Source organism: Balaenoptera ricei, chromosome 2 (genome assembly GCF_028023285.1).
Source record: "Balaenoptera ricei isolate mBalRic1 chromosome 2, mBalRic1.hap2, whole genome shotgun sequence".
In the NCBI taxonomy this organism is placed as follows: domain Eukaryota; kingdom Metazoa; phylum Chordata; class Mammalia; order Artiodactyla; family Balaenopteridae; genus Balaenoptera; species Balaenoptera ricei.
In genome coordinates this window covers 4,087,416-4,100,729 of record NC_082640.1, presented here as the reverse complement: position 1 = coordinate 4,100,729, position 13,314 = coordinate 4,087,416, and the positions used below count along the sequence as shown (strand labels likewise).

Below are 13,314 nucleotides of genomic sequence, written 5' to 3'. Positions count from 1 at the left end.
ATTTTCTGCACAAATGGAAGTTGTTGTGGCTAACCAATTCTATTTTTTTTTTTTTCCCCAAGGAGTTAAAGCTGCAAACGACATGAATTTTGTGCAAGGCTTCTTTAGGTACCTTCAGGACGTCCAATGGAAAAAGAAAAAAAATGTTTTGATGGGAATCATTTTTCACTGGCCACATTGGTATCCAAATTAGACATCGATGTCGGTGAATGACCATCTGCTTAAGAAAAGCATGCTATCCCCTAAAAACCCACATGCAAGAAATAAGAGCGTTGCCGGATCGCCAAAGGGACATTTTCCTGAGCTCACGGGCCGTCGTGGGCGCTATTGTTTTGCAGTGTCACTTCGTAGCGAGCTCAGACTTTGTCATTTGGGGGGCTGTGTGTTTAAAAGCCCAGTGTAAAATGGCACTCACACAGCATTTTTTTCCGAGCTGCAGGAGGCGGGAGGAGCGGGGGACACTGGCCTCCCAGCCAATCAGAGCCCGCCTGCTTGCCATCGCAAAGTTGTTAACCCCAGAGTCTTCTAAGGCTGCCTCGGCCTCCTCTGCTTTTAATCTTCCGCGGATATTTCTCCGATTTCTCCCAAACGCCCACAGATCCTGGAGAAGCCACCGCGAGCAGCCACCGATCGGGGAAGAAAGTATGACTTTTTATTTACCCAATATTGTGAAGATGTTGGAAGATCCGTGTGCCGCCTGGAGGCCGTTGTTTCTAGGGACACAAGTGTCCAGCCTATATTGTTACAATTCTTTTTCCAGAACTGGCTTCTTCTTCGCCTCCGCTGATGGTAAGTTTGTAATTTTTAACATTTATGTCATTACATCTTTGAACGAGCCGCCAGCTAAGAAGGATTTTCATTGTGTTTCTTCTAACAAAACCAATCTTTGTATTTTTCTTTAGCTTTGATCTCTGCACATTTCCAGCTAATCTTGTCTGGCTAATTTTTACCAAAAGAAAAAAAAAAATAGTGTTTTGTTGTGTTTTTTTTTAACCCCATGACTAAAGCTAAATATTTATGATATAAATTATACTTTAATTACTGTGAGCTAAGGGAAACTCAGCTATTTCAAGATGGACTTGTTTTGTGCCAGCAATGTTGGTAATGCCAAATATGTGCATATCCTCTTTATAAAAATGATGTATTACCTAATTTGTCCAGGACTAAATCATTAGCAGGCAAACTATGGATGTAGTTTGGTTTGAAATAGGCCTATTGTGGTTTTCTTGATGGATTACTTGGAGACAAACTACAGAAAAGCTGCCTTTGGTATAATGAAGGTGGAGATTGACATAACCGGGTTTATATTAAGTTATGGCTGTTACTAAATAGTGGATCTTTTATTTGCTGATCAGATCTAAACTTGTGTTCCATGATAGTAATTCTCTGAGGCTCCTCATTAGATAATCTTTGCAGATCTATCTTGTTTTTTCTCCAAAAAGGTATATTTGGGAGACATTTTGTAATTTTCGGCATTTTTCTAGTTTTTTTTTTCTCTTTTTGCACACGGTGGGCGATCTTTTTTGTTTTGCATGGATCTGTGCTGGTGGCGCTGTATAGCTCTCCTCAACAATTTACGTCAGTTTCACTAAAAGAAAAAAGGAGGAAAAAAAAAAGAGGTGGGGCAAGATTTGATCTATTATCCTCTCCCTTTATTTCCTTAAAGAAAGTTCGATTTGGTCGGAGGAAATTATTCAGTTGTATTAGTTTAATGTTTTCTGTGAACTGTGAAGGGTGAGAAGAGACACGTCGTCACAGCCCGTCCGGGGAGCAGTAGGGCCGAGCATGCAGTTTGCAGTTGTGTTTTTCTGATCTGATTATCTCTAGATCAGAAAATTTTCAATAGTAAGCTGTCAGCTTACCCTCTCTTTCCTCAGTAACATTTTGCGTTTTCCTTCTGTTACAATATCATCCATTGCTAATGTCTTCAATTGAACAAAACGTTTTGCGTTTTAGCTCACTGAACGTTGTAAAAGTTAAATTTCATTTTGAACCTAGGAATTTCTTAAATAACTATTCTAAGTTTCTCCTGGGAATTTTCTAGGAGTTTGACATATAAGAATGCCTACATTGTTGTTTTATTTTGAAGTGATACTTCAGTTGAATTTATGTACATCCTTGTTTTAAAAAGAGCAAATATTTTGGAATAGGATAATTTTTTTTAGGAATATGGATACAACTGCTTTTAACTTTAAAAATATTGGTATTTGTATATCTAAATGCAGGGTAAATCTTTTCCATCTTTGTTCTTATTGGGAGTTATCTGATTAGAGAATATGGGATTTAGGCCCAAAGCCTCCCAAGAACAAAAATGTATATTATGATATGACATAGTTTTTACTGGTCTCTGTGAACATTTTAGTTGTTTATGAAGATAGTAAGTATGTCCTTAATTGAAAAAGAAAGTGGGAGAAATCAGTCATTGTACCTAAAAACACATTATTTTACCAAATAAAACAAACAAAAAAACTGAAATAGTATCCTAAACCACCTCTTCATATGATTGTAGAGATGATTTCTTGAGTAAAAATTTCTGGAGTTATTATTAAGTGTTTTTATTCACTTTGAAATATGTAAATGCTCATTTCACTAATCGTTAAAATTTTGAAGTAAAAGAATGTGTGAAAATGACTAGGAATAGTATTTCCGATTTTTGTGTCCCTATAATTTATTTATCTGTGTAGGACCCTTTCCTTGAACTTCAAAAATAATTATATATTATGCCTATATTTTGTTTATACTCTGCTATAAAAATTTGAAAATGTTCACTGTAACATTTTATCTCTTCATAAAATTTAAATGCCCCCATCAACACTGGTTTTGACATTATAGATTATTTATAGAATGAAATACTGCAGGTATAAATATATTATCTAACCCCCTGATTGTGCTGGAGTTTAGTTCCCCGAAGTTAATCTACTGAATAAAATATACTGCCCAATATGTTTATTGCTAAAATATTCTGTTATTCAGCTGGTGACTTTTTTCATTTTAATTTGTGAAAACTAAAAATGTTTATATAATGTAGCCCCCCTTTTAAAAACAGACTGATGCTGTGAAGTCCATATGTAGCTATGCAATGTTCTTTGTTCTCCTATATCATTGACTATTACATCATTGATTATGAGTAACCATTATAGTTACATCTTCACTTTTTAAAATCACCCATAGATATTTATGTTAAAGATATTCTTCTGTGACTCTTACATCACTAAATAAGGAGGTGTAAATCTATGAGGCAAAAACAATTCATTGTTTTATATTATTCTCCATTTTTAAATCCACCTTGGGCTTCATTTTAGCTCTTGATTCTTTAGATGTTAATTTTTTTTTTTTTTTTATTGACAACATTTTGTAGGCATTTAGTTTGAGTTTGGTGAGATTATGATTAGAATGATTATAATAAACTATGTTTTATCAGAAAAAATCTTTATTTATTAAATGTAGTGTATAGGGAACTAATTCAGTTTTTCATAGTAACAGTTGCTAGATCATGAACAATAAAGAATTATTTTTTTAATCTTGAAATGTCATTTCAGTCAACAATTACACACTTATTTTTTTTCTTGCACACCTTTTTATCAGAGATAGTAGCAAGTAGCAAAACTGACTATGTTAAAATATCGTTATCATTTTTTTCACCCTGCCCATCCCTCTCATGGAGGGGGAGGGGTCAATGAGTAGTGAAATGGCCAAAAAACAGTTTGCAGAAAGAAGAAATAAATAATGCCAAAGACACGGAAAATCTGTAAATCAAATTCCAAACAATAAACCTCAGAAATATGAACTTGAAATTATGAGCTTGGTCAATAATGGAAATAAACTGAAAATTTTATTAAGACTTCATTTAGTGAGCCAACATAATTTCCTAATTTATTAATTTGTATGCATTACTATTGCTAAAGATTGGGGAAATTTTTAGGTTAGCAAACCTATTCAGAAAGATGAAGTAACAAAGGGAAGAAACATTTACAGTAATATTAAGATGACATCATAAAATGCTGAAAAGATCAATATTAGCCAGAACCAATCTAATATACCTTGGAATAAATTTTTTTAAAAGAAGGAAAAATAGCTAAAAATTTTGCCTTCTGAAAACCAAGTTCAATACAGACATGAAACTGTATATATTTCTAATTCCACCCTCTTTTTGTGCGTACTTACCTGTGCTATTTCTTGGACATATTACATGTTTTGCAAAGGAAGAGACGGGGAAAGAAAATAAGAGACCAAATGGGTGTTTGTGTTATGACATTGTTTTTTGTCTTTCCCAAAAGATTCTCAAATGGAGACTCTAAAGGGAAAGTAAAGCAAAGATAATGATTTCTTGAAGAAAAAGATGAAAGGAGTATCCTTTATACTTGATTTATTCAACATTTTTTTCTTTTGGGGGGTTTGTTTGTTCTAGTTTTTCCTCCTATTATGTGCTATGATGCTAAAAGGCTGAGATACAATATTAAGACAAAGAGGCAAGGATCCCTGCTCTCAGGGAGTTTACAGTCCAATGTGGTTCAACATTTTAAAGATACTTAAATCTAAGGTCTTGGATGTGGGAGGTTCCCATCTGAGAATAAAGGCAAAATAAGATTTCTGGGGTAAAAACTTTAAAAAAATTTTTTTAATCTATTTATATAGGATTTAACAAGTGTCCTTCTGTCCTTCTACTGAAGGACCATTATTTGGGACACAGTGAGGGGAAGATAGCCCTCAGATTTTAGATATAGCCCAAACAGATGCTATATAAATAGCTGGTTAGCTAATGCAAATTCCTTTTGCAAAGTGAGAAATAAAATATTAACTTATTCTCTTGAGAAGAAAGGAGACGGGGATCACTCTGGTCGTAGGAATTTTGGATGTGTCCTTGTGAGGTCCATTTAATGAAAACTTTTTTTTTAACGTGGTGAAGCCTCATTTTGTACATTTTGCTCCCCTTGTCATGAAATAAATGTCAATGTCAATAAAAATTGTGAGATGAAGCAGGGAAATACAATTATAGTGTTGAAGGATTACATCAGAATTAAGATATTTATTTTTATTTTGAAACCTTCTGACAATTTTAATGATATTTATGTAACAGAAATTTTTATAATAACCATTTGTATTTTAATTTATGAAGGTAATATAATTAGACATTTAGCTAATGGGTAATTAGTTAAATACATCAGATATGGATCAGGAAAGTAAGACTGCTGTTATATACAGATGAATTGGAAGGGAAGGAACTCTTCATTAAATCTCTACGTGTGGTTTAAGATCACCTCCAGAATAAAGTCACCAAATTATTTTGTCATACAGCCAATTAAGATACTAAATGTATTATATCATATAGTTTGCTTTTGTACTAACATAGGATCCTACTGATAATGGTGTGAAAAAATGAGATTTATTATTTCAACTAAATTAATAATCAGGAGGCAAGCCAGTTCTAGGTTTGGTTCAATAGCTCAACAACGTTATCAAGTTCCTTGGTAGGTTCCATTCTTTTACATTGCCGTAATGTCAGCAGTGTCTTTCCTCATAGTCACAAGATGGCTGCTGCAGCTCCAAGCATCATATCCTGATATCACAATTTCCAGAGGGAGGAGAGTTTCTCTTATGTATCTTTTTAGAAGGGAAGAAATTCTTTCCCAGAGGCCCACAGCACACTGCTTCTTACAGTTCTTTGGCCAGGTTTGTAGGAAATGCTCATACCTAAACCCTTTCAGTGACCAGGAGATTGAAGTTACCTTAATCGGTTTAGCTAGGGAGGAGCTTTTGGAAAGGTGAACACCTGCTGAGTAGCCAGTGCTCAATGTGGCTAGCTCCCATTTGCTTTGTATAAACTTTAATGGCTTTGTAAAAACATTCTTCAACGATAAAACATGAATATCTGTTTTCATACAGACCAGACTGCTCATGGATGCAGCTAATTTAGAAAAGATAAACATTTAATTAGAACTTACTATGTCCCAGCCTCTAGGTTAAATGCTACCTTTATTAAATATCTCCTTAAATCCTCACACAAACTTTGGGGATAGGATAATTATTATACCCATTTTACAAATGAGGAAACTGAGGCTTAGAGAGGTTTGGCCCAGGTTACACAGTAAATGAAAAAGCTGGAGTTTGAACCTGGAAAGTCTGAAATCAGAGCCTGTATAACTACCTATTCTTCTATACTGTCACACTGGATATATGTGAATTTATGTTCCGTAAATTGGCATATTTTAAATGCACTGTACGATACCCCTGTTTAAATGAATCCTCTAGTGACTAATTTTATAAATCTAATAATCTTTTCTTAAGATGAGTAGTGCTTACCTAATTTATCAGTTGTACATATCTGAATTTTTGTATGTTGAATTTGCTGAAGGCACATGTACTGCATCTCATCTTGTCAGGAACATCTCATGAAATTCTTTTAGAAGTTGCATTTCTATAGGGAAAAAAAGATCAGAGAGTAGAGAGTCAGTGAGGCTTTGTTGAAGTGGGTAAATTCATGATTCATAACACTAGGTCGAAAGAGAATACTGGCTCCTATTTCACAACTTACAAGGTCAATTTTATGGACAAAATGTTTCCATCTTTGCCACCTTTGGGACGTATGGAAGTTTTCCCCTCTGGGGTATTTTTGGGGGATTCAGTGTACTCTGAATCAGTGGATCTCCAACTTGAGTGTGCACCAGAATCACCTAAAACCCAGGCGTCTGGGCCCACACCTGGGGTTCCGGGATCAGTGGGTCCGGGGCCTGAGAGGTTGCCAGCCCCCACATGGTGCGATGATCTCAGTCCAGGGACCAGCCTTTGAGACGTTGCTCTAGAGGATCAGATGGTACCTGCCAAGGTAAATATGCTGGCTTGAAATGTGCCAAACTGTAAAGGATGTCATTTCATAAGTGGCGAATATATGAATAAATACATATGCAGGATTGAATAGGTGGTCAGGATAGCCTGCTTGAGAGCTGGGCGATGACTTGAAGGAGGATTCCTCTTATGCCTCAGCATGAACAACACATTTGAGACTTATTTTTCCATCAGTTCATATATGTGTGTATTTTTAACTTAAAAAAAAGTAATCCATAATTTACCAATTATTTTTAAAAGCAAGTAAAAATAGAACTTAGTTGTACTCGGTAGCAAGTTACATCTGAAAAGGACTTGTGTATCTGTGGCATTTTGATGGTTTTTCTCAAGATTTTATCCCACCAGCCACTAAAGCCCCACTTTCATTAAAAGGACACAAGTTTCGATGACACTGAGAAAGAGAGGCCGTCATGCCAATGACCTATATTTAGCTCTGAAACTCAGGCCGCTGCCCCAATGCACTGGAAACCCTCCATCCTCCCAAGACAGAGGTCACAACCTCCAGCTGAAAAACACTCTCACGTGCCAAGGAGCCAAGTGGGCCTTTCCAAGAGTTTAATTGCTTCACTGCTTTGAGACTTAAGAAACAAGTTAGGGACTTCCCTGGTGGCGCAGTGGTTAAGAATCCGCCTGCTAATGCAGGGGGCACAGGTTCGATCCCTGGTCCGGGAAGATCCCACATGCCGCGGAGCAACTAAGCCCGTGCGCCACAACTACCGAGCCCGCGTGCTCTAACTACTGAAGCCCGCACGCCTAGAACCCGTGCTTCGCAAGGAGAGAAGCCACTGCAATGAGAAGCCTGCGCACTGCAACACAGCCAAAAATAATAAATAAATAAATTTATTTTAAAAAAAGAAATAATTTAGTTCTGAAGGCTTTTGCTCATTTTTCATTAAAGTATAAAGTCCAGGAAACAAACTTCCCACATAAATGAGTAAAAAACAGTCAGCCAATTCAATGTCCTTAACGTTTCCAGAAGCCTGTATAAGCGTTGAGTTATCCTTGTATCCACTGGAGGCCTTGTCAAGAAGCTGGGATGAAGTACCCCGAAGAGGCAGGTTTGTACTGGTTTCGTCCAGTATCAAAAAGCGTCACTTAGCACCTATGTAATGACAGACACACATCATTTTTTTTTTTTTTTTTTTTTTTATTTATTATTTTTGGCTGTGTTGGGTCTTCGTTTCTGTGCGAGGGCTTTCTCTAGTTGCGGCGAGTGGGGGCCACTCTTCATCGCGGTGCGCGGGCCTCTCACTGTCGCGGCCTCTCTCGTTGCGGAGCACAGGCTCCAGACGCGCAGGCTCTGTAGTTGTGGCTCACGGGCCTAGCTGCTCCGCGGCATGTGGGATCTTCCCAGACCAGGGCTCGAACCCGTGTCCCCTGAATTGGCAGGCAGATTCTCAACCACTGCGCCACCAGGGAAGCCCCAGACACACATCATTTAAAATGGCCAGAACTGCCAGAACTGTGCTGTCCAGGACAGTGGTCACTAGCCACATGTGGCTACGTAAATTTAAATTTGAAGTAATTAAAATTAAACATTCAGTAGCTACACCTGGCTGGTGGTTATTGGACAACAGATTTATGGAATGTTTCTGTCTTAGTCGTTCAAGTTGCTGTGACAGAATATCATAAACTGGATGGCTTATAAACAACCGAAATTTATTTCTCACAGTTCTGGAAGCTAGGACGTCCAAGATCAAGGTGCCGGCAGATTCTGTGTCTGGTGAGGGTTCACTTCCTGGTTCATAGATGTGTCCTCGCATGGCAGAAGGGGAGAAGGAGCTCTCTGGGATCTCTTTTACAAGGGCACCAATCCCATTCATGAAGGCTCCACCCTCATGACCTAATCACCTCCCAAAGGCCCCACCTCCAAATGCCATCACATCGGGGGCTAGGATTTCAATATATGAATTGGATGGGGGGGGGAGGACATAAACATTAAGTCTGCAGCAATGTCCATAGTTGTGGAAAGTTCTCTTGGAACTTCAGACCACGGTAGGCTCACACTGTAGACCAGTGGTTCTCAACTCTGCACTTAGAATCAACCAGAAACTTAAAAATAAAATGCCTGCACCCCATCCTCAGAGGTTCTAGCTGATCTGGGTGGAATCTGGGCGTAAGTATTTTCCAAAAGCTGTCCACGTGATTCTATCAATAGTACGTAGCCGAGGTTGAGAATTGCTGAGTGACGCTATGGAAGAGAGCCACTAAACCAAAAATTGGGGTGGTCAGTAGATAGTGTTGCTACTTCTCCTCATCTCAATCTTTCAAAAGCTACAATCCATCTTCTAGGCAGTGAGGAGGGTTCAAACTGAAAATAACTGGACAGTCCAACCAGTTCTGTCAACATATGCTGATTGCCTAATGAACAACTTTAGTTGGAAGAAAAATGGATCAACTGCCACTCTTCAGTTACAAGTTACTTGATGACCTCAAGAGTGAGTCTTGTATATTGAAAGACTATAGATAGTCTTGTATATTGAAGGACTTTTGGTCTCAGTTATACAAACACCTTCCAACTTTTTATATACATTTATACATTTACTACATCTGATTGCCTACTTTGGTACTTTAGCATACATTTTTAAGAAGTTAAGAAAGTCTTACCTATCTCATAAATTGAACTTCTAAATATGGTGATTCTTAAGTTCTCTTTAATGTTTATACTTCATATAACTTAGTAGGAGTTCTACTTAAATGTGTAATAAGCTAACCTCTTACTCCACTAGGTCAAATGTTCTGAAACAGAACAATTACATAGACTAAAAAACATTTCTGTACTTATTCTAAATCTTTCTGAAGTTAAAAGATTCTTATCTACTAAGAAAAGAGTTATCCTACCAAACAATTTGTGGTGTTGCCTTCTCAAGTTTATTTTTTGTCTGCCTTCTCAGCTAATTGAAGTTTCTTGATGAGCAGAGATTTTGATTAGAACACAATTAGATCCTTGTCTGAGACACTGATGTGACACAATGAGCCTTATTTATGTTCACTGTATCAAAAAAAAAACAAAAACAAAAACTATTCTCAAAGCCTACTTCCCTGAGATATTGAGTCATATCTTTACCTTTTTTTCAAGTCAGGTCAGAATCGTTGGTCCCCGTACAAGTGGCTACATCAACTGACAAATATTTGGATTTTGCATTTCTTAATCTTTTAGAATATATAACTGTCCCTTAGAGACCTTTGAACTTGGCGGGCTTCTACATTCTTTTTTTTTTTTTTTTTAGTTCTCTTAATAATTTTATTTTGCATAGATACAAATAAACATGTTTCAGATTTAAGGATTTCAGTTTCCCCCACCACATAACAACACTCCCCATGGGGACAATCTTGTTTTACTTCCCGTCTGCCAAAAATGGCATTTGATAATAGACGTAGCTCGGTAGAAAAGGCAGACGTTACTTATAAGTAACTATTCAATTACAATTATGAGAAAACTTAAGAGCTGGCTACTTATACCCATTCCTGTGAAAAATAACAATTATCACAATAATAGAAATAATAGCTACCATTTATTGAGCTTTACTGTGTTTCAGGCACCATGCTAAGGGCTTAAAGTGAATTATGCCGTGTAACCCTCAAAGCCCTGTGAATACTACTGTCCCCCCAATTTCCAGAGAAGAAAATGGAGGCTTCGAGAAGTACTGTCTCAAGAGCCACAGAATTAGGGAACAGGGGAGCCAAGATTGAAATGCAGGCAGCCTGCCTTGGCACCCCTGCTCTTAACCACTGCTACAAGCTACAAGCACTCAAAGAACTCAAATAGAAGTCCCTCCCGTTCCAGGTTATCTTCATAAAGTAGTATTAAAAAGTGGAAGATGTAAATGAAAAAGAAAAAGGCCAAAAAAACCTCCGGTTATCCTATTATGGGGGGAAAACACCAAAACCCAAAAAACCCTATACTATTTGATGTTACTTTTCTTAATCAAGAAAACAAAATGCCATAGCATACAGCACAGAGCAAGTCATATAGTAAAAATACCAAGAAACAAAATAAATAAAAATGTACATATAGCATCATTAGGCTCGCTTTAGTCTAAACAAATATAGAATATTCCAGTCAAGAAATCAATAATTCTTGCAGGCTCCTACATTCTTTCACATTCTGTCTTGTAGGACAATCAACTCTTGCAGATATTAACAGATTTAACTGACACTGAATCTGTCTCATGGCTTTGGTCTGAATATGTGGTCACAATTTCCAAGGCGATTCTATTGACAAGGTTGTTTCTTAACTTCCAGATAGCTGACTGGAAGTCTCTCCGTACACATTTCTGTTGAAGACATTATGAGAACACTTTATTTTTTTTTTTTTTTTTTTTTCACACACACACTGTATTTTATTTTTACAAGAGATAAATCGACTGACACCAAGCATTGTACATGGATGACCACAACAAAAGCAACAATGATTGCAATTACCAAACATGAAACACACTCATACTATGTCATAGTATTGACATTCAGTCCAGTAATCCTCCACTGTAACAGCTCCTTTACTTTGCAGTGAAAATTGATTTGTATATTCTTTGCCTCTGAGTCCTTGTGGAATTTTTTTTTTTTTTTTTTTAATTCAGACAGAAAGTCACAAAAATTATACTCATCCTCATCAGTTCACTCAGTCCCATGTAATTAATTTTTTTTTTTCATCTTGATCTTTTGTTAGCACTTTTATGAGTTCATCAGTTTTTCATTAGAGTTCTGAAAATGCTTATTCATTCAGTTCAGCAGTACAGTCCATTACCAGAAACCTGTACTTGTCAGAGTCTTTTCCATGTATTTCTTGAAGATGAAACCCTTTTATAGGAACATATTTGCAAAATCATCAGAGTACACCCAGAACTGTCTGTAAATGACAAAAGACTTAACAATGACCACGGTTAAAGATTTGATGACAGTTCATAATAATGCAGTTGACAAGAAAATTAGTTATTTCTGAGATATACATTTTAAAGTAATAACTAGGATTATTACTTATAACATTATACCAGAACATATAAGATTTTTAGAAATTTCATGTAATGTCTGAAACATTTATATTAACATATTTCCATACATATTTCCATACAAGTACAAATATAAGATTTTTAGTAATTTCATGTAATGTCTGAAACATTTATATTAACATATTCCCATACATATTTCCATACAAATACAAATATGATTTTTAGAAATTTCATGTAATGTCTGAAACATTTATATTAACATATTTCCATACATATTTCCATACAAATACAAATATAAGATTTTTAGAAATTTCATGTAATGTCTGAAACATTTATATTAACATATTTCCATACAAATAACCCAATGAAAGTTTAGTATTAGTTGTTTTGTTTGTTTTTTTATACTGCAGGTTCTTATTAGGCATCAGTTTTATACACATCAGTGTATACATGTCAATCCCAATCGCCCAATTCAGCACACCACCATCCCCACCCCACCGCAGTTTTCCCCCCTTGGTGTCCATATGTCCATTCTCTACATCTGTGTCTCAACTTCTGCCCTGCAAACTGGCTCATCTGTACCATTTTTCTAGGTTCCGCATACATGCATTAATATACGATATTTGTTTTTCTCTTTCTGACTTACTTCACTCTGTATGACAGTCTCTAGATCCATCCACGTCTCAACAAATGACTCAATTTCGTTCCTTTTTATGGCTGAGTAATATTCCATTGTATATATGTACCACATCTTCTTTATCCATTCGTCTGTTGATGGGCATTTAGGTTGCTTCCATGACCTGGCTATTGTAAATAGTGCTGCAATGAACATTCGGGTGCATGTGTCTTTTTGAATTACGGTTTTCCCTGGGTATATGCCCAGTAGTGGGATTGCTGGGTCATATGGTAATTCTATTTTTAGTTTTTTAAGGAACCTCCATATTGTTCTCCATAGTGGCTGTATCAATTTACATTCCCACCAACAGTGCAAGAGGGTTCCCTTTTCACCACACCCTCTCCAGCATTTGTTGTTTGTAGATTTTCTGATGATGCCCATTCTAACAGGAGTGAGGTGATACCTCATTGTAGTTTTGATTTGCATTTCTCTAATAATTAGTGATGTTGAGCATCTTTTCATGTGCTTCGTGGCCATCTGTATGTCTTCTTTGGAGAAATGTCTATTTAGGTCTTCTGCCCATTTTTGGATTGGGGTGTTTGTTTCTTTGATATTGAGCTGAATGAGCTGTTTATATATTTTGGAGATTAATCCTTTGTCCGTTGATTCATTTGCAAATATTTTCTCCCATTCTGAGGGTTGTCTTTTCGTCTTGTTTATGGTTTCCTTTGCTGTGCAAAAGCTTTGAAGTTTCATTAGGTCCCACTTGTTTATTTTTGTTTTTATTTCCATTACTCTAGGAGGTGGATCAAAAAAGATCTTGCTGTGATTTATGTCAAAGAGTGTTCTTCCTATGTTTTCCTCTAAGAGTTTTATAGTGTCCAGTCTTATATTTAGGTCTCTAAT

The 13,314-nt window shown here is 36.5% G+C and overlaps 1 protein-coding gene across 1 annotated transcript in view; it reads left to right on the top strand.

Moving 5' to 3' along the window:
* Window positions 1-521: 521 nt before the first annotated feature.
* Window positions 522-13,314, top strand: part of EPC1 (enhancer of polycomb homolog 1) — a 101,674-nt gene continuing 88,881 nt past the window's right edge. The window contains exon 1 of the mRNA XM_059909935.1: window positions 522-789. Coding sequence (XP_059765918.1) covers window positions 787-789 — 3 coding nt within the window. The 5' untranslated portion in view covers window positions 522-786. The remainder of the gene's footprint in view (window positions 790-13,314) is intronic.